General features: G+C 43.1%; 1 protein-coding gene across 1 annotated transcript; it reads left to right on the top strand.

Annotated features, from left to right (window-relative positions):
* The first annotated feature begins 2,989 nt into the window (after positions 1–2,989).
* On the top strand, positions 2,990–9,038 carry PDP1 (pyruvate dehydrogenase phosphatase catalytic subunit 1). The gene is made up of 2 exons (XM_082499420.1): positions 2,990–3,122; positions 6,948–9,038. The coding sequence occupies exon 2, from the start codon at positions 6,992–6,994 to the stop codon at positions 8,597–8,599; it is 1,608 nt and encodes a 535-aa protein (XP_082355546.1). The 5' UTR covers positions 2,990–3,122; positions 6,948–6,991; the 3' UTR covers positions 8,600–9,038.
* Positions 9,039–21,136: the final 12,098 nt, after the last annotated feature.

Here is a 21,136-nt window from a genome sequence, read left to right on the forward strand (position 1 = left end):
TTGTTACACTCAGATGATAATCCTTCCATCCAGGGAAACAGAGAGACTTCACGTACAGCGAAAGCAGTTACAAGTAACTGCTTTTCCATCAATCCTTGATGTAAAACTTTAAACACAGAACAACATGTTTTTATTCATTAAAATAATTTTTACATTTTAAAATCAGCAAAAAAGGACTGTTGCTCATAGTGCACAAAAAGGTCTTGGCAGCAGCAAGATGAAGAAAAGGAAAACCTAACTTTCCAGTCAGATTGCAACATCCCACTTCTGGCACACCAGTAAACTCGCATCAGCTTGAGGACCAAAATGTCAGCCAAGTTTTAGTATTTTGTCTTTCATTTGTGGGATTTCTATGGGGCTGCTAAGGCCAAATTCTCTTCTCACTCAGTATTTTAAAACTCAAATTCTGCCTTTTGTTCAAAGAGATATTGTGAGACAGGGAGCCACAGCTTCCAATACCAGCTCTAAAAGTAGCTCCTCTCCTGGCTGTAAATCAGGAAGAAAAAGGAATGAATACAATAAGTAAACAGGGAACTATAACACTAACCTTTCAATTTCACAGCATGTTATGGGGAATTGAGCTCATGGTCACAAGATGTTCTGAAGACCAAAACTGCTAAATGCTAATTATTTTGTGGATTTTTTTTTCTCAACAGGCAACTCTAGACAGCGAGTCTCTTCAGAAGTCAAACACGAAACCCCATACTTCCAACCAGAAACAGGTGATCAGTGGTGACTTCATCCCAATCCATTTCTATACCTCTACTCATACAACAATCACTCAAATACATCCAGGCACAGGTCTGGCTTCCCACAGCCTTTTACCTTCTCATAGAGGATGCCTTAATTGTGCCGTCTTATGTAGTTAAGAATATTCCTAAACTTGGATGCTTTATAGTCACTCTTGCCGCAAGTAGAAAATTATGTAAATGGTTGTTGTTACAGCACACTCTGCCAATCTATTTCCAACCATGTAGCACCGTTAAAAAGGAATGTAAATTATTCATCTTCCATGCCGTTCAATGAAGTCTTTAATGTACAATGGTGTCTGTCAGATGCCTTTTTTTACTTTATTCTAAAATAAGCCTCAAAGAGAAGATGATGGTGTACCATTCTGGATAAACAAATAAGTGTCAAAAAAGTCACCCAGAACACCAACAAACAAACATTTTAATACTTTGTGCTTCCAACTGTGGAAGACTTGCATCTTTAAGGATGCCATTGTTTTATCTTTCTAGCAGGTTTTCATGCGGAGGGTTACAGGGCAGTACTTTCCAGTCTCTCGTGTCACAAGTAGACCTCTTGAGTCTTCCAGGCACTAAGTGTAGATTTTCCTTTGTTTCCTCTACTGGTTTCAGTATGCAGCTGTAAACACAATAAAGAAGATAAAGATGTAAGTATAGTCAAAATCTATGTTTTGTTACAGCTGCTAAAGGAATGATAATTGCGGCACTCCACAGGCTAGCTGAACATCTGCTGCCAACAACACACAGCAAAGTGAGCATCCTGGCCACCCTGAAAATAGAAAGGCATGAGAGCACGTGCATCTATAAACAGAGAAAGAGATGATCAAGGAAATCAAAATGTTTTCAAATTTATAGACTTTCCATATTCAAAAATTTATAGGAAGAATAAGGCTAGATCAAAGGATCTCAAAAGTGTGTAAAACTGAACGTTGCCCTAGAGATGTGGAATGGGGACAGGATTGTATCTCACAGAGAAGAGAGAAAGGAAAGAGGGGAGGCCGCTGGTGCTGTCCCACTGGCAGGGACGACAGGTGCTGCTCTTCTGGGGAAGGGCCGTTCTTTCTTGGTAGCCATTGCCCTCAAACCATCCCTTGCTGGCAGCTCTGGCAGCAAACGTGGCTTTCTCAGAAGCACAGGGCAGAGAGGTTGCTTGCACTCCGCGGCAGCCTGCTTTGCCAGGGGAGACCCCGGTGAAGACAAAACACCGGGGAGCAAACAAAAAACAGAAAAACCAAATGGTGCAGTACAGGCTCCCGCGGTCTCTTGCAGAGCTGGCGTGCTTTGCGACTGTCAAAGGCACTTAATCGACATTTCAAGGGGAAAAAAAAACCACATTTCCCACTCTTTAAAATTAATTTAGAGTAAAAGTCGATTAAAAGTCGATACTGCCCTATAAAAGTTTTTAGACATTTTTCTCATTTTCAGCCTCCTTAGCAGGCAGGAGTTAAACAACTCGGGCTCCTGATCAAAGGATCCGGGGGTGGGGGCAAGTTGGTGCAAGGGTGTCGCACGGCCGTGCTTGCAGGACAACAGGACAAGCCACCACCAGAGCCTCCCCTTCAGGCCCGCCACTGGGTGCCGGGCGCCGGCAGGAGGCCCGGGGACTGCGCTTGTCTGGTTTTTATCCGCAAATCAGCAGCCATCACCTGTTACACCCGCGCAGCGCTGCGGGAGGAGCAGCCAACCGCAGGCACGGCACCCCTCACCTCTGCCTCGCTCCCCGAGGTGAGGAGGAGAAGGAGGAAGAGAAGGGCAGGGCGCGCCGCGGGGTGCCGCAGGGCAGCCCGCTCTCGCTACGCCTCGCCCCGCCGCCCTTCCTCCCGCAGGAGCGCGGCGAGGTTCGCCCTCCCACCGGCGCTTCCCTCACGGAGGGGCAGCTTCGGCCCGATCCCGCCCCAATGCGGCTGAAGGGCGGCGGGGGATGCTGAAGCGCGGCGGGATGAAGAACAGCAGCCTCTGCCCTCGCACACACTGCTGCTGGGAGGGGGGGTGAAGGGGGGAGGTGTAAAGGGAGGGGGGGGCGTCGCTCAGCCACCACGTTCGCGCCTTCCCGCCCCTGCGCAATGCGCGCGCACGCAGCGCCCCCCTTCTTCTCCCCCCCGTCCGTCCCCCTCCCGCGCTCCCTCAGCCGCTGCCGAGCCTCCGTGTCACGTGCCCTCCTTGCCCTCCCCGGCAGCCAATGGGCGGCGCGCCGCCGGGCCTTTATAAGGCGCCGCGCAGCGCGGCGGCCGCGGGCGGGAGGTGGTTGCGGCGGCAGTGGTAGGGCCGGGAGTGGCGCGTGTGTCTGTGTGGGGGCGTCTCGGTCCGCTCGGTCCTTCCAGCTGCTTCCTTGTTCCGCCCGGGGGAGCCGGGCTGAGCCGTCCGGGAAAGGGCCAGGTCTGTGCCCGCGCGGCCTGGGGCGCAGGGAGGGAGGGAGGGAGGGAGAGAGGGGAGGACGGAAGGGGGTCGTGCCGGAGGCGGGGGGGAGGGGGCGGCCGTGTCAGGGCCGCGCGGCTCCTGAGGGGATAGCGGTCCCTGTTGCGGCGACGCCCAGCGCTGGCGGGCGGGCCCTGCCCGCGGGGAGCGGGAGCGGCGCCTCGCCTCCGCCGGAAGGGAGAGCGGGGCCGGCAGGGGGCTTGGTGCCCGGCGGGGCGGCGGGTGTGGGCGCTGGCTGCCGAGCTCTTCGCGGGCTGCTGCGGGCTGGCTCGCTCCCCTCGCCGGGCGGGTGGCGGTGGCTCCGGGCGCCCGTAGAGGGGCTGCGTGCGTGTGTGCCTGTCTCCTTCTCTCTGTCGTTCCCCCTTCCTCCGTGTCGGAGCTCTCCGTCTTCTCTAACAAACTCTCTGCCTTGCTTCTCCCTCGCCCCCCCGGGGCTTCTGCTTTGTGGATGTTGGCGGCTTCTTGTTGTGACAGGAGAATGTGTGTGTGTCCTGGGCCCAGGCGGATCGGTATGTATCTCGCACCGGTACGCGCCGGAGCGCCGGGCTCGGGGGTCGGATGGGACCCGGGGAAGGGACTGCTAGGCTGGGCTGTGCCCGAGGGCTGAGACCTGGCCGGAGGGAAGGATTAACGGTTCTGCTTGTGCTGAGTGTGGCTTGTTCCTCCTCCTCCCCCCCACCTCTCTCCATCCTCTCCAGCGGGCCAATTCATTCAGGTCTGTCAAGTGTCTGAAAGGCACCAGGGGTAAGTGTTTTTATCTGAAGCCATGGGTGTCTTTGGCACAGTTGAGGCAAGTGTTTTGGAGGGATCTGTCTGTGCAGCATCAGTTGGCCTTAATAGTGCAGTTATAACAAGCCTTTATCAAGGAAAGGGGTAATATTTTTTCCATTTTATCAGTGTAGTACTACAAAACTCAAAAAAAAATGGCCAGTAATGAATTAAATGACCAAATTATATTTGTGGCCTGAAAAGTATCATTTGTATGCTCTTCTGGGTTTGGAGAGGTATTTAATACTGGTTTGATACTCTTGATAAATCTTGATTGGATTGTAAAATTTCTGCTTAATCTCTTTTCCTTCTCTGCCATCTCCTGATAAGCCATAATGAACTTGGGATCTTGAATTAATTATTTAAGAGCTAGTTGGAGAGTCTGGTTATATTTGGGGGCATTCATGGTGTGAGAGAAACAGGATAATTTCACTTCAGGCTGGCAAACCTGGAATTTCTCTTTTTATTTAATCAAGTAGGATTTATTAAATCTGATACATGAAACAGACTGATATCTTAAGATGACAAGGATCTACTGTAAATGATACAGGCCACGGAAAGATTGATGGCAACTTCATACTATTTTCTATTGGAAGAATTTTTGATAAACTAACAATTAAAAAATCAGCAAAATATCTCCTGGTGGCACTGCAGAGCCACTGTAAGAGCAGTATATTTGTATTTTTGCTTCATCATGGATCAACAGCAAACCTGGTAGAACAGTTGTGGCACTACATATGGGTCAGCACTGAACAGAAATGCTTAGCAGTCAGGAGAACTTGATTCTGTTGGAGTCTAACGGGAGACCAGCACTGAATCTGAGGTGCTACTGTAGACCAGGCAGAACCAGACCAAGGTAGGACCTTGAGGTTCCCATTCTGTAAGCAAAATTGTTGCTTTTAAATGTCATGTGAAGAAATAAACATAACTGTTACCAGAATAGCTCCCTTCTAATTAGAAGGCAGTGAATAGATTTTAAAATCTATATTTGGAGTTGCAGTTTACTTCTGTCATGCTGTATGCATGTGCAGCCTGGGCTGGAGAAATAGACTTTCTGGGAAGCAAATGGCTAACATAAATTTAGTATGCATCTGGAAGTTCAAGCCAATACACTGCTGCTGAGTGTCTGGACAGCTGGCTGTGGTCCACAGGACTATAACCAGAGCTCTTCCTGGTAGCTGAACAACAGAAAATGGGCCAGTTCAGTCATCATAGCTGTCAGTAGGAGACTTGGGAGAGATCAGTGGACAAGAATTTTTGTCAGTGTAAGTCAAGACTGACAGTCATTCATTAATACTAGGAAGCCAGTGGGGTGGTAGAAACATGAATTCTACTTTGCTTTCAGCACTTGTATATCTTGTAACAGAGAAACGGGCTCCAGTCCTGATTACTTAAGGAGAGCAAGCAAGCTTGCAGGCAAGAATATGACTTGCTTCCTTCTTTTGCAACACAGAGAATGGGGTGAAGCTTCATACGTTTCCAGACACTTCTCAGCTGGTCTGAGTGATTAGAATCCTGTGGCAGAAGCTATGGAATATTGGATGACTGCAGAATGCAATTCCTCCTATGTTCCGTGGTCTTTTAGATTGAGTATTGGGGCTTACTGCATATTTTATAGAGGTTGTGCCTCATCTGAAGTACTTGTATGCCTGCTTGGCTAAAAAAAATTAATCAGTTTAGTGACTGAAGCACCTTGCACAACACAAGAAGTATCCAGTTTTTCAGTAGAACAATTAAATCTGAGGTACAGTGGTGCTGACAGACTAGTGCTTATGACTGCAGTATAAGATAATTTGTAATGGACTTTTCTAAGAAGAAGCTTTTATGATGAAACTCAATCATAAAAGTTGGAAAGAGAAAACCGAGTTCCCCTTAACAGTGTGTGCTTCACACAAGGCACACTTCAACTTTTTTTTCCACTATGGAACTGTTTTCTCAAGTATGCCTCATTATCAGGAAGTCTCTTACAATGTCATAGTGAATAAGGGATTTACAAGGCACACACACTGATGTGATTGGGTATTTAAATGGAGACAAGGAAGAGTATGTTAAAATAATATTTCTTTAGAGGAATGAAATATTATAAGGAAAATTTTTAGATGTGGCAAAAAGTAGTAGAATACTTTTCTTGGATACTAAACTTAATAGTCTATCTTAACACTGAACTAACTTTAGACTGTTGTACAGGGCTCTACTGCAAACACAGCTTGCATGTAGTCCTTCAATTAAGTAGATTTTTAAAGCAACTTCTAATCCTAAAATTTACTGAGGTAGATGAGCTGCTGGCAGGAGAGATGCATCTGCTGTCTACCTCTTGTGTTTTTATCTGATAAGCTAGAAAATTGCTGCATAGACTGCTGTGGCTATTTTATACACCATGATGTTACACAAGTTTGAAGTTTCACATGCAAAAGGGGGGAGAAGAAACAAAACCTGCTACTAACTTGTGATTGCCTAAAGAATACCTGCTGCCTGTGACCTACTGCTTGTTTGTATCGTCTAAACCATCTTCATCTTAAAACCAGTTGTATGTCATCTCAAAGCTGTTTCTTGAATCTTACTGTTACTTTATCTCTTCAGCCTTATAGAAAGACAGAGTTTTCTTCCCTGTGTGCCACACCTGGCTCTGTCAGCTGGAGAATCAGCAGCAAAACATATCTCCGTAAAAGTCTTGTACAAGGTGGCCATACTGTAGAGTGCTCCATGCTAACTGTTGTCTTAAGTTCTGTTTGAAGCTGCATTGTCTGTCTGGATGATGTTTTCGCTTCCTGCCTGCTATTTGAGTGGGTATAAGAGCTAAAATATCTATGCTGAGCTTATGGTGTAGCTTTTTCATTATAGCCCAATGTATTGTCTATAGACAAGCACCTCTTAATGCCTTTTCTTTCTCAAGACCTGTGAAGCTGTGAACTCCATACAGTAAGCAACTTTGTTAGGGGCTGTAAATGTCTTAACACAGAGTTCTGGGGAAAATCTGTTAGCTGTGCCCCTAAGCATAGCTGTTCTCTTGTCTTTCAGCAATTCCAGTCCGAAGCTCCAGGCTACCATTGTTATCTGATGCCATGCCAGCACCAGCTCATCTGTTTCCATTGATTCGTAACTGTGAGATTAGTAGAATATGCAGTACTGTGTGTTACTGCCACCATAAACATCTGTGTTGCTTATCGTCTCATTTTGCTCACGGTCACTTCAGATATGCACCTCAGAAGAAATTTGCAGCACTTTATAGGCCAAAGGAGAACTTCAATTACTTTATTCATGCAAGGGATTATGCTTCTACACCACAGAGATTTTACCTCACTCCTCCGCAGGTCAACAGCATTCTGAAGGCAAATGAGTACAGTTTTAAAGTCCCGGAGTTTGATGGTAAAAATGTAAGTTCCGTTCTTGGCTTTGATAGCAACCAGTTGCCCGCTAATGCACCAATAGAAGACCGGAGGAGTGCTGCCACTTGCTTACAGACAAGAGGGATGCTTCTGGGTGTGTTTGATGGCCATGCAGGCTGTGCTTGTGCTCAGGCTGTCAGTGAAAGACTGTTTTACTACATTGCTGTCTCTTTGTTACCTCATGAGACTTTACTTGAAATCGAAAATGCTGTGGAAAGTGGCAGAGCTCTGTTGCCCATTTTACAGTGGCACAAGCATCCCAATGATTACTTTAGCAAAGAAGCTTCCAAGCTTTACTTCAATAGCCTAAGAACTTACTGGCAGGAGCTGATTGATCTCAACAGTGGAGAGACTACTGATGTGAAAGAAGCTTTAATTAATGCTTTTAAGAGGCTTGACAATGATATTTCTTTGGAAGCTCAAGTAGGAGATCCAAATTCTTTTCTCAACTACCTAGTACTGCGAGTAGCATTTTCTGGTGCAACTGCCTGTGTGGCCCATGTGGATGGTGTTGACTTGCACATTGCAAACACAGGTGACAGTAGGGCAATGCTTGGGGTTCAGGAAGAAGATGGCTCTTGGTCTGCAGTTAATCTCTCCTATGACCACAATGCACAAAATGAACATGAAGTGAAACGTGTGAAAATGGAGCATCCGAAGTCTGAAGAGAAAAGTCTTGTGAAACAAGACCGTCTCCTAGGTCTCCTGATGCCTTTCAGAGCTTTTGGTGATGTGAAGTTTAAATGGAGTATTGAACTACAGAAGAGAGTAGTAGAATCAGGGCCAGATCAGCTGAATGAGAATGAATATACAAAGTTTATTCCTCCAAACTATCACACTCCTCCATACCTCACAGCTGAGCCAGAAGTCATACATCACAAATTACGGCCGCAGGATAAGTTCCTGGTTTTGGCCACAGATGGGCTGTGGGAGACGATGCACAGGCAAGATGTGGCTAGAATTGTAGGGGAGTACCTCACTGGTGTTCACCATCAACAGCCAATAGCTGTTGGTGGCTATAAGGTAACTTTGGGACAGATGCATGGTCTCTTAACAGAAAGGAGAGCAAGAATCTCTTCAGTATTTGAAGACCAGAATGCAGCAACTCACCTGATACGTCATGCAGTGGGTAACAATGAGTTTGGCACTGTGGATCATGAGCGATTGTCCAAGATGCTTAGTCTTCCAGAAGAGCTGGCTCGAATGTATAGAGATGACATTACAATTATCGTGGTGCAGTTCAACTCGCATGTTATAGGTGCATGTCAAAATGAGGAACTGTAAATTCAATGTAGTGAACTAGTTACCAAAGTTGTAACAATGGCCAGTATGAGCAGCAAATAAAAAACAACCACCCAACAATAAAACCCCCCAAAACTCCCTCAGCACACAAATTGGTTGCTTGCTAGATTCAGCATATCTATTGTTCCTGCTTTCCCCCAGAGCTCTGAATGCATGGGAAGTGCTATTGAGCTAATACAAACTTGAAGAGGATGTCACAGCTTGGGAAAAGAGGTTTTTGTAATAACTTTGCACTATTGAGTTCATGAATGCTGCTAGAACAATGTCTTGAATTTGGCAGATTTGAATGAGGGAGGGAGGATAAAGAATTAACTAACAGATCTGGCTGTTCAAGAAACAAAGCCTGTTTATAAATATCTGTAAATATCTACACATTATCTTAAAGAAAAGATGAGTAAAAAGGAGTATTGTTGAATTCTTACAGGGCTAATTCTTGCAAAGTAGATATGGTTATTTGTGAATGTATTGTCTACTCTTTCTTCTAAGAGGAAGGTCACTTTAACTAAGTAAGTCTTTGGTGTGTAAAAAAAAAAAAGCTGTCTCACTTTCATATAGACAATGTCATTCACTTAAGGATATTTGTCTAAGTGTTGACTTTCAATGCAGGTCTAAGCCATAATCAATACCTGAGATTCTGTTACAGCTTAGTCATACCTTATGCACGGTAACTTCTAAACTTCTTGTGCATTAATATTTTCTTGGCTGTGGGTTTCTGCAGAACTCATAGGGCAATAATACATTACAACATGCAGTAAGATACCAGATAACTTTGTGGAGGACTTCAGTTTGTAGTATGAAGAAACTTCCAGACTTTTCGAAAAGTCAGTGGTGTTGGTCAAGACTGTGTTGGCTTTCCTAAAGGTCATATCCTTCATGGACTCCACTCCTGTCTGGTATTACTTATCCAGTAAATAAATGTTCATCTGAAAAGATCAGGAAATCATTGCTAATCTCTTTGGCTTTGTAATTTGCACTCATTTTCACTTTGGCTATTTCAAATGGTCACATATTGGATGTCTTGCACTTGAATTCATATTTGTAAGCTGTTTGTTTAAAAACTACAAATTACAAAAAGTTGAAGTATTGCTTGTAAATAGTGTTTTAGTTCAGAAACTAACTGGCATGCATGTGTATGTTTAATGGCTTTTTCTAGTAACTTCTTTATTAGCAGCTGTGTATTTCTGGACAACTGGAGTATGCATGTTCTTACAGTCCAGAATACTATCACAGAGCAGTCTCTGAAATGCATCCCTCTGGCTTGTAATGGTTGAATTTGAACTTGAAAGATTGGCTATAACCTATGTGCCTAAAGTTGGGCTTGTAACCGTAAAAAGTAGGAACTGACAACTAATTTATCGGTCATCTGTTTTAGGTATGTTGCATTGTATACAGATTTATTTTAACCTGCCCTTAGGTTTAAAAACTCTAATGCTGGCTAAAAGGCCAGCCCTTGATGACAGAGAGAACACATGTAATGTGTTCTAGAGAACAGCGATAGGCCAGTTTATTTCACTTTACCAAGGCGTTTCAGTTAAAATACCTTCCTAGCCTTCATCATAGCTAATTAAATCAACACTTTAAAAACCTAGCTTATTTTGGTTAATTGAGTAATGTGGCACTTTCTATTGAATACAAATATTTCCAATTAATGCTACTGTTACATAGGGTACACTTGGTTTGAACAATGAACCTGTGCTGTAGTAAACATTGGCTCCTCAAACTCACAAATGCTGTGTGTACTTAGTGGCCTGCAGCTGTGATATGTCTGTTTCTTTACCCAACCTTAAATATCAGGGTCAATGTTGCTGTAAGGGTAATGATATCTAAGTTCACATTCAAGATGTGCACAACCCTTCTTTATTTGAAGGGAAAAGGGGAACTCCTAAATGCTTAGACAAGTACTGGCTGTTGACATTGCTTCTTTATGTTGTGTTTTGGAGACTGCGTCATTAACTAGGTCAATAGACTTTATGTTCTGTCATTCAAATGCAGTATGTATCTAAGCTGTTGCAGTATTTAACTTTCTTACTTTTTTACTGTTAAAGCTCTATTATATGTATTGATGTATTTAACCTATGATTATTGATATGGATTTGGTACAAGTCATAGCTAGAAGAAATGAACATTGGTCCCATGGATACAACTTTTATTGAGGAAAAGCTGCTTTTTGTAGTAAAGATGCATATGTGTGGGGTCAGACAAAATAATATTTATGTACTGCGTGGAGACTTGCTCAGTATGTATGCAGTGAACAGAAGCAGCCTAACTGCCTGCTTAACGGGTGATCTGAACAAACATCTTTTAACAAATTCCAATAAAATGATCAATTATGCAGAAATCCATGTGTATTGGATTGATATAGAAATGCGATAGCTATCCTGCTAGGGCTGAAGCTTATGAATTACTTGTATTTCAGTAATGTGTTCTGTTGCGTAGTCCCTGTTATGAATAGACCAGATGGCCAGACAAAGCGAAGTATAAACGGAAACAGACTGAGAATTGGACTTAAATGCCACTGTGAGGCTTGGACACCAACATCAGGCATGCTGGTGCTGCCGCCGCCTGGCAGCAAAGCTCAGATCTTTCTGTCAGTATCACTGCATGTCTCAGTTCCCATCACTTCATGATTGCTTTTGGGGGTGGTGCTGCTGGTAAAGCAGCATAATTTGAGGTCATTAAGTTGTGGACTCTCTAACACTTCATAAGCAATCCAAAATACTTAGGTGCAGATTAAAATGAATGAATTGATGGTAAACTAAATAGAAACAGTCTTTTGCCACAGGCAGAGGACATTGTTTGTGTTGTCTACCAAAAATGTCGTGCTGCAGAAGGTACTGCTACTTCATATGACGGGGATGCTGTGATTACTTTTCCAAGTAAGGATTTCACAGCTGCAAATATATAGCTCAACCCAGAAGGATGGCTGAATCTTGACTGTCAACACAAGCCTTCAAGTTCACCTTTAAATCCTTAAAACTGTCCTAGATTAATGTGTCAATAGAACTGTTTAACAGTAATGCTAGGTAAGAGAGGAGTGGGAGACTTTCCTCTTAGTCTGTCCTTCCAACTTCAGGCTCTGTTAACTCTGTTCCCTTGTGTTTAAAATGGTATGTGCATTAGTTGCTTTTCACAGTATTTTATAACTACTGTATTCTAACTTCCTTATTCTTCATTTGTCTTCTATGTGCATGACTCCATGAGTACAGGACTTATTAAAATGTTTTCCCTTTCCACTCATTTCCTTATTGCAGGGCAGAGATTTGCATGTAGCAGACTCTTAAAACGTGACACATGCAGCAAGGAGCATAGTCTTGTCATGAAATGTTGTTTATAATTAAACTCTCAAACTCAGGTTCCAGGACGTAGAGCAACTCTGGAGTGAGAGGATGTGTGGTTACTATTTCTGGTAAGTGCTCTGCAGAATAGTAGGCTGAAGGCTGCTCTGCACTGCCTCAGTGAGAGGCATGTTTGTAATGAGACTACCTGGCATAGATAGATAATTCAAATTTCTAGTCCTAATTGGTGGTATCCTAAGCTCCCTGATGCAGACAGTGCATCTGGGTTCATGACAAATACATGCCATCTAATTTGCACCTGTGACCATTATGAGCATAAACTGCTGAACACTGTCATCAATGCTGCTGCGCAGCAAGCTAAGAACAGTGCTAAAGGCATTTTGGGATGTGAAGAGAGTTGGCATCTCTTAGGTAGTACATTTGAGCCTACGTAAGAAATTTGTGCAGCCCTGATCGTGTTCAGTAATGTGTAAGTAGAAACAGACTGTGTGGAGTTGGAAGATCTGGCCAAAATATCCTGCCTTTAATTTCATGAAGCGTAGAATGAAGCAGATCCTGTGGGTAGGAGGAGTAGCTTTCTTCCAGCCTGCCGAGTGGCACACTGCTGCTTGATGTCATTATCTTGCTGTATGAACAATGAAGGAGTTAGGGTTAACTTAGCAAAACAGAAGTCCAAAGTGTCATCTCTATCCTGCTGAGAGATGCTTCAACTGTGATAGCATTCCTCAAGCACTGTTTTGGTAGATGCTTTTTTCTGTTATTTTCAGAAGCCTACATACAGAAGTTAACAAGATACTCCATTGTTCTATATTTGGTCCTGTGTTAAAAGTACTTAAAATGAAGTGGGGATTAAAATGAATGCATTCATTGTTTCTCGTGCTAGGTTAACTGTTTTGTCCTTTTTCCCTGTTTTTATTTAAAAGTCCTCCTTTGCCAAGTGCCTTTAGTTGCAGGATCTTCCCCCTTCTTGTTTTATTTTTTTATTCAATGGCGAATGCAGGATGTATTAATGTCTTTCCTAGCACTGAAGTATTTGTGCAGGAAAAAGGCTTGTTAATGTGCTCTGGATTAAATTATTTATTCAACAGCTACAGCATATTTAATTGCTGTGCAAACAAGTAGATATTGTCCCTTTGTCAGGAGTGTGTTGTCAAATACAATCTATGCAAACTCATTGCTAGAATATTTTTCAGTTTAGTGTTAACCTGATTTACCAAATCTTGATTAGGGAGTTATTTCTTTTAGTTTACTCTTTTAAAATATGGTGTTAATTACAATTTGTAGTTTAAAGTTAAACACAAGTGTTCTGTCATCAAATACATGTGCAGTGGAGAGAACACGTAGGTTCACTTTACTGTTCTCCTATCCCAACCAGCTAGGTAGTAAACATTACTGATGACTGATTTTTAACTTCTGTCTTGTAAAGACCAAAATTTGGAATAAGTTCCTGAGTTGCTCTGGCCATTGGATGTAAGGGGGAGTTGAAAGGAGGGGGGTGGGGGGGTGAGAAGTAGACCAAGTCTCATAAGTCTGGCATAATGGCTGGTCCTTTTGTTTGGCATCCCATCCATGTGAATGCTGAAGCACAACCCATAGCAATTGTACATGCTGTGTTGTCTCAGTGAAACCTTGTAGGTATGTAGTTCTCCCTATATTCTTTCATGTCATTTGGGGAGGGGTGGGGGGAAGGGAGGTGAAAAAACTAATGAAGTGAGTATCTGTTCTTAGGGTTCCTAGTTGAAGTAATTGCTTATACAGTTGTAGAATATGTTTTTAGCAGTGGTCTGTTTGCTCTCATCATGGTGGATCTTTCTTTGAACAGAAAAAATATCCTTGATTTACAGACTTTATTAGAGGTATCCTAGCTAGGAAATCCTATTTAATACAACTTGCCTATGCCAAACTATTTTTATGTAACATCATGAACAAAGCTACTCAGTTTTAATACCCTATTTAATATCCTGTATCTGGTACTTGAGGGTAACATTTGATGATAAATTGCCTCAATCTTAATTACAAAGTTAATCCAGTTAGGTCTGTCTTACATGTCACATGATGCTGGAAGACAGGAGAAATGCCTAATGGAAACTAGGAATCATTGATGTTAACAGGAAAGCACCCCATGAGCTGACACACAACCACACATTAAGCCCAGTTTCATTTGAGAGCTCTGTATATTAATGAAATGAGGCAGCTCCCTATGACTTTGGTCTTTGTCAGAATTGTTGCAAGCCTACAATCATTAATTCTGTAGGTATTCCCTGTTGCCCATCCCTAGTACTTCCTTGTCCACTGTGGTGGCTCAACAGCTGTGGTATTAGGAGAATACTGCTTTCCAGGATTTTACAGATTCTCTGCAAGTTGATTAAAATGGCTAACGGTAATCAGTCAGTATTCCTGGTGGTAGGCAGCTGGGAGAGCAGTGAATGGTGCTTCCCTAATAGCAGCCTCTTCTTGGGGGGGGGGGGGTAAACCTTGTTGTGGTTTAGGCCAAAATCCGCTACTGGGGACCTGAGGGACCCCAGATGGGACTGACAGATGCTCCCCTCTACCCCTCTTCAAAGAGAGAGAGGCAGAGGAGGAAAAAAGACTTATGAGTTTAGAAGTAACTAAACTACTTTAATGAAATAATAATAAAATAAAAAGAAATAATGAAAAATATATACAAAACTGTATCAAGCTCCTGAGATGACAATCACGTCACCGGCTGGCACTGGGGCAGTCCCAGGCTGGACTCGGTGACGGACAGGAACTGGATTCCAGATCTGCATTCAGGATCAGGATCACAGGCAGATAGAGGAGTCCTCACACATGGGCCATTGAAGGAAGAGCCCTGACCCTTTGATCCCTCAGCTTTTATACTGAGCATGAGGCAGATGGGATGGAATACCCTGTTGGTTAGTTTTGGGTCACCTGTCCTGTCTGCTCCTCCCTGCAGGTGGGACCCCACTATGCTTTTTCTGCTTCTGACCCTCCAGCGGGGCAAATAACAAAGTTGGTTGGCCTTGGGGGTTATAGCAATGAGTATAAGCAAGAGCCTCTCTGCACACCATGCCTGGGCATCAGCTATAAACAATTGGTCTTATCACTCTGGGAGAGTGAACACTGTCTGCACAATATGCAGTTAATTTCAGTAGTTAGAGAGGCCCAGCTAAGAAGTGAAGTTACTGAACAAAATTGGTTCTGTTTTATCTCAAACTGGGACAACCTTTATTGATCTCTTAACAAAAACCAGCTGCTATAGAGAAGACCTAGCTATAGCACAGCAGTGCTTGATGGGTTTATTACTCCCGCAAAGAAGCGAGGTGTATTAATCTGTACAGCATGGTACATTATTAGTACAGCTCTGCTACTCTGGAAGTAGTTCAAATGTCCCTGCAAAACTCAGTGTTTTCCTATGTATACATAGTCACTGTCTGTTGTGGGCAGATACCTTACCAGCTTTATCTTAAGACATCTGAACTTGGGTACTGCTGTGCGTGCGCCTGCATACTGAGTGTTGAAGCTCCTGCTGCAGGTGATGGAGCTGTATTCAGCCTGAGCTGTGGAGTCTCAATAGCTATTCAGCCCATTCCACTCCTACATCAAACCCCGCTGGGTGTAATGGAAGCTTAGTCACCTTGTCCATGTATTGGCAGCTCCATTTAGGTGGTGTCTGGAGACAGATTGCATCCTTCCTTACCAGTGTCTTCAAGGACATAGTGGTCCTGCAAGTTTTCATATGTGCTACTTCTACATAACAACTATATCTAGGTTTTTTAATTAGGTGTTGTACCTGCAAACAGCCCTATTCTAAGGGCCTGCTCTTGCCCTTTGGTCCTTTAGATACATGGAAGTGCATCTTAAAGCCCAGTGTTGTCTTTTGTGTTGACCTACACCGGTAGTGTGTAGGATATGGCTGTTGTGAGCTATGACATATTGCTATTACTCCAAGGACTCACTTTATTTTGCCTGTTACAGGGCCCTGCCAGTGTTTAACAGCTCTAAGTGAGCAACGTATGGTTTCCTTGGCATAACCTCTGGAGCCTGCACTTGCAACAGCGTTCGGCATTCCTTCTAGTTTGAATGAGTAGGAATCTATAAATTAAAGCTGACAACACAGCTGACCAGAGGCGTCTATGTTCTATTCATTCTACTACAAAGCTCAAGTGTAAAAACAGCTCTGTAGAAAAGATGATCCAGGCCTTTGCATAGTTACCCTTTTTTTTTTGAAACAGAAATAAAAATTCCTAAACTAGGGCAAAAATGTCTTTTACAAGCTGGACTACTTTGATAAAAAGGCTAAAATATTAATAGTTAAGGGGGAAAAAAAAAAAGCAACCCTAACTTGTAGTTGATAGTATAGAAGGGAGGAGAGGAGCTTGGCAGCATTGTGATGTGGTCATGGAAGGCAGACTTCTGCCAAACTGGGTGACTCCGATCTAGAAATGGACACTGAGGCGAAAGAGTCTGGGAAGCTGTCTGGCTCAATGCCAGATAGATAAACATAAAAAAAAAATTATAGGTGTTTGACAGACACTTTGCAGTTTGTTTTTTGGATATTTTTTTTTTAAATATTTGGGTCATGTTTATGTAACTTCATGCCAAATAATCTTCAAGCAGGTGAAAAGAATATAGAATTGATGTGCAAGATACGCACCACTTACAGCTGAGGAAAGGTACTGACTACTTCTGGTACTCTACGTGTATGTAAGAAACTATTGTGAAAATCCAAAGGACAGAAAAGTACAAGGAGAAGAGAAAGTCATACAAGATGAAGCCCCCAAAATAACAAAACACCTCCAGGCAGGTAGCTGGTGAGCATTCAAGCTGATATTATTGCATTTTAAAGCTACTGTAGCAAACAACATTTTGTGAATTAAAATTGCCTGAGCTATGACAAGGGTTCAAACAGTTGGAACGTATTATTCAATTTGGTAAGAGACACAATTTAGACAATTTTGACGCTTGCTGTATTTGCTAACCTGTATTAAAACAGAAATATGGGAGTGCTACGGGCCCTATTTCCTGATGCAGCAGCTCACAGGAGCCTTTGAAGCGCGTCACAGCAGTGAGATTAAAAGCTCAGTTCTGAAGTCAGGGAATCATGAAAGTCCCTTTGATACGAGATCAAGTGTTCCCAGGGCATCTGCAGGAAGGGTGCTTGGAAGCTCTCACTTGGTGCAGCAGCTAACTCTTAAAAAAATAAATATAACACAAGATCTGTCTAGTTAATGGAGAGACAGAAAAAAACACATCATAAGCTGTGAGGCAGTGACTGAAATGGCAGTGAGGAGATGGGTTCAGAAAAGCAACAGAACGTGGAGTTCTTCAATGGTACACAGAAATACAATTAATGTGAGTCCTAAAACAGATTTGAGATAAAGTAGGAAAATGTAAGGGGGGGGGGGGGGGAAATCATGGCATAATGTGTCTTTAAAGTTGAAATTGTACACGTGAAAGAAAACTTACGTGTGTGTCATAACACATGCAGAAGGCAGCACAATAAACAATAATGATGCCAGAGATAGCTATGAAGAGAAAGATCATCTCTCCATCGCGGTTGGTGGCATGGTTCTGCTCAGAAAAAAAACCCCAAACAGCAGGCTGCATGTGAGATCAGAAATGGCTGAATGCCTAAGCTGAAGACCAAAAAAAGCTGCTGCTTTAAAAAACAAAGCAAGCTGAACAATGTACAGGTGCTGCTGGTTTGATTTTTTTTTTTTTTTTTTTTTTAATGAGGTTTACTTTACCGTTTCTGTGCAAACATGAATACAGAGACACAAGTCATCAAGGCAAATGTATGGGCGCAGGGAATTTTAAAAACCAAGGCCTGTGTACATTACAAAACAGCGCCTGTCTGATTTTTCACATCGCCATGGCACCTCAGCGCAGAAGAGAGAAGGGAAGCTGTGAGCGAGGAAGGAGGGAAAAGGGATCAGAAAGACTAAGAGGAAAGAAATGAAAATCAGAGCTGAGGAGCACCCATGGGAGAGAAGGAAGAACAGAAGTGGTACACAATTCATTTAGCTGCTTTAATGCATTGTCAAGGACAATGCACAATCAATAATCGGTCATGTTTTTTTCTTCCTGTCACAGCCCGGTGAGGGTTATTTTTCTCTGTTCCCTTTTGTTTGTCTTGTTGTCGCTTAATTTTCTTTTTCTATCAAAGTCATCTAATTTGAATGATGGCTGTGTGTTTTTTTTTCCCCCTCGAGATTTTTGGGCCCTAAGGCTATGCTTGTAGACCATGAAAAGTTATGTTTGGCTTACCATGCAGTTAAAAGCAGCTATATGCTGACATTTTCATGCTTGTTAAAATGCTAAAAAGGAAGCTTTGCTCTTATGCATTCCACTGGTTGCTGCCCAAATGAATACTAATCATTGTGGCATTCCCTTGTTCAACAAGTTTTTCTAGTTCTCCACACCTCGGGTGAATGCTGCTATCCTGAAGACAAAGTACAGAGAATTCATTTTGTCTATCTTAACTCATCCTCCCCCAAGAGAAGAACATGCTGCAGTCATAAACAAGGGTGGCCATGGGCATTCCTTAAACAAAGTGTGTCCTCAGGGCACTCTGAGGTCTCCATCAGAGACAACTGGGTCAACTACTACCAAGAGGGGAGTAAATAAGCAGATGACAGAGTTGTTTGCAAAACTGGGAGCATCACACGATGCCTGGCAGCTATGGCTTCATAGGCAAAGAACTGCAATTTTTTATCGTAAGATGGCTTTCAGGGTATTTCATTTCCAGAGACTTCCTCTGAGATAAATTTAGTTCCCAAAATATTCCACTGGTGGGAGTTTGACAGAACAGTGAATAAGTCTGTATTGGTGATACGATTGATTGGCCAGAACCTGCCAGGAACATAACTCCAACGTACGTTTAGACTTTGCAATAGAGAATTACTGAATTATTAATGACTATGCACTAAGAAAAAAAAAAAAGACATTTTAGAATGTTAGATTAACAGGGACAATAATACATCCAAACCTGACTGCAAAGCAGGACAGGAATGCAAAGCTCAATGATAATAAAAAACCGGACTCGGGGATGACAATTTAATGGGCGATCCTATATATACTATGACAACAAAAGTATTACTGATCTGGATGAAAGTTTGTGAAATGTAAAGTAAAATATCCAGTTCCAGCTGAATAAAAACCCCAAGACCCCAAAACCAACAAAAATTAAATATTTTCCAGTATAAGTTCAAAGTTTTCTTGTAAGAGAGGGCTAAAAAGAAAAACTGGCAATTAATATTGAGGACAGACAAAATGTTTGATCAAGTTGATATTAGTTTTGATCTGCTCCTGATTTCAGAAACCATTAGACACAGGTCTCTGCAGATGTTTTTGTAGGAGGAAAGTAAGCAGCAGCAAAACTTACAGTGGCTGCAAAAGGCATCTTGGAATGAAAATGTATATCTATTTTCATATGCTTAATTCCATTTGCAGGGATTCATACAAATGAATTTTCTGAACGACTCTGAAGAGAAGCAGGGAAGAAGAGCGATAATACAAATTCTTGAATTGCTAGTTTTCTTTTTCTTAAAATTTCAGTCAAACTAAAATACTATTTGTCACTTAGGAATTTGAATAAATCATTCTATACCCATGACCTCCTCCCAGACACTTTACATCAGCTCTTTACTATTCATTCCTTCATGATCTGTAATTAGACACTTCAGAATAAGGGGGAAATTGTGGTTTGAAATTTTCTTAAGAAGTCAAACTTGATTTAAAAAAAAAAAAAAAAGGGCTGTGCTATTTGATGCGAGGAAAACTCTGGGTGAATTTCATCAGTCTCTTTATTTCCACAGAACTGCAGAATGGTTGAGGTTGGCAGGGACTCCTGGTCTAGCCCAATTCTCCTGCTCAACCCCCCTGGTCAGTTAGAGGAATTGCTATTGCAGCTAAACCAAGTAAAACAAAGCTCTAGGCAGGTCAAGAAAAGTTTGGACAGAGGAAGCCTGACGAGCATCGGTCCTGAGGCCTTGCAAACTCGGTACAAAGCTAATGGTCTGTTTCTAGTGACGGCTATGCTGTATTACAGGACTACACGGTTACAAAGTCCCTGCTGGCTGCTCCCAGTCACCCTGTCCTTCATAAGTTTGGAGGCAGTTTCCAGGAATGCTTGCTCCATCACCTTCCAAGGGACAGAGGTGAGGTGGACCAGCCGGTACTTCCCTGTGTCCTCCTTCTTGCCCTTCTTGAAGATAGGAGTGACATTCACCTTTCCCCCCTCCCCCCCCCCCCCCCCACTCTTCAGGAACCTCTCCCGATCACCGTAACCTATCAAAGATAGTTGAGAATGGCTTCACAATAACATGCTCTCTCAGCAGGCATGAATGCGACCCATGAGGCCCTATGGACCTTTTGGGGTTTTTTTTTTTGAAGTGTTCCATAACTTGATTTTCCTCCGCCTCTCTCACTCCAGACTTTCTCACAGGTTTCAGGAGCCTGGGATTCCTGAAGGCTGGTCTTACCAGTAAAAACCAAGGTGAAGAAGGCACTAAATACCTTAGCCTTCACTGTGTTCTTTGTTAACATGTCCCCTGTCCCGTTCAGCAGCAGGCACACGTTTTCCCTGGTCTTCTTTTTGCAGCTGATATACTTGTAGAAGCCCTTCTTGCTGCCCTCCACATCTCTTGCCAGATTCAACTCCAGGTGGGTTTTGGCTTTCCTAGCCCTTTCCCTACACAATTGGAAAGTGTCTTTATATTCCTCACAGGTCATCTCTCCTTGCTTCTACCTCTTGTGTCGTGCCTTTTTATATTTGAGCTTTGTCAGAGGGTCCTTGCTCATCTTTGCAGCCACCTGCTAATTTTGCTTGATTTCCTGCACGTCAGGATGGATCCTTCTGGAGATAGAGGCAATGATACCTGAAAAATCAACTGGCTCTCTTGGTCCCCTCTACTCTCTAGGAATGTACTGTGCAGGATTTTTCCAAGCAGATACCTTAAGAGGCATGGGATTGATCCTGCTATTTACCTTGTTCCTTCTCTAAAGGATCCTCCACCATTTCATGATCACTGCAGCCAAGGCTGCCCCAACCTTCACACCCCCAGCAAGCTCTTCCTTGGCTGTAAGTGGGGGGTCCAGCAGAGTGCTTACGCTCCTTGGCTCAGTGATCACCTTTGTCAGGAAGTTCTCATCAATGCACCCCAGTAACCCCCAGATTGCTTGTGCCCCTCTGGGTTGATCTACCAGCCAATATCATGGTAGGGCAGATTTGTTAGAC

Source organism: Vanellus vanellus (assembly GCF_965231255.1).
Source record: "Vanellus vanellus genome assembly, chromosome: 2".
In the NCBI taxonomy this organism is placed as follows: domain Eukaryota; kingdom Metazoa; phylum Chordata; class Aves; order Charadriiformes; family Charadriidae; genus Vanellus; species Vanellus vanellus.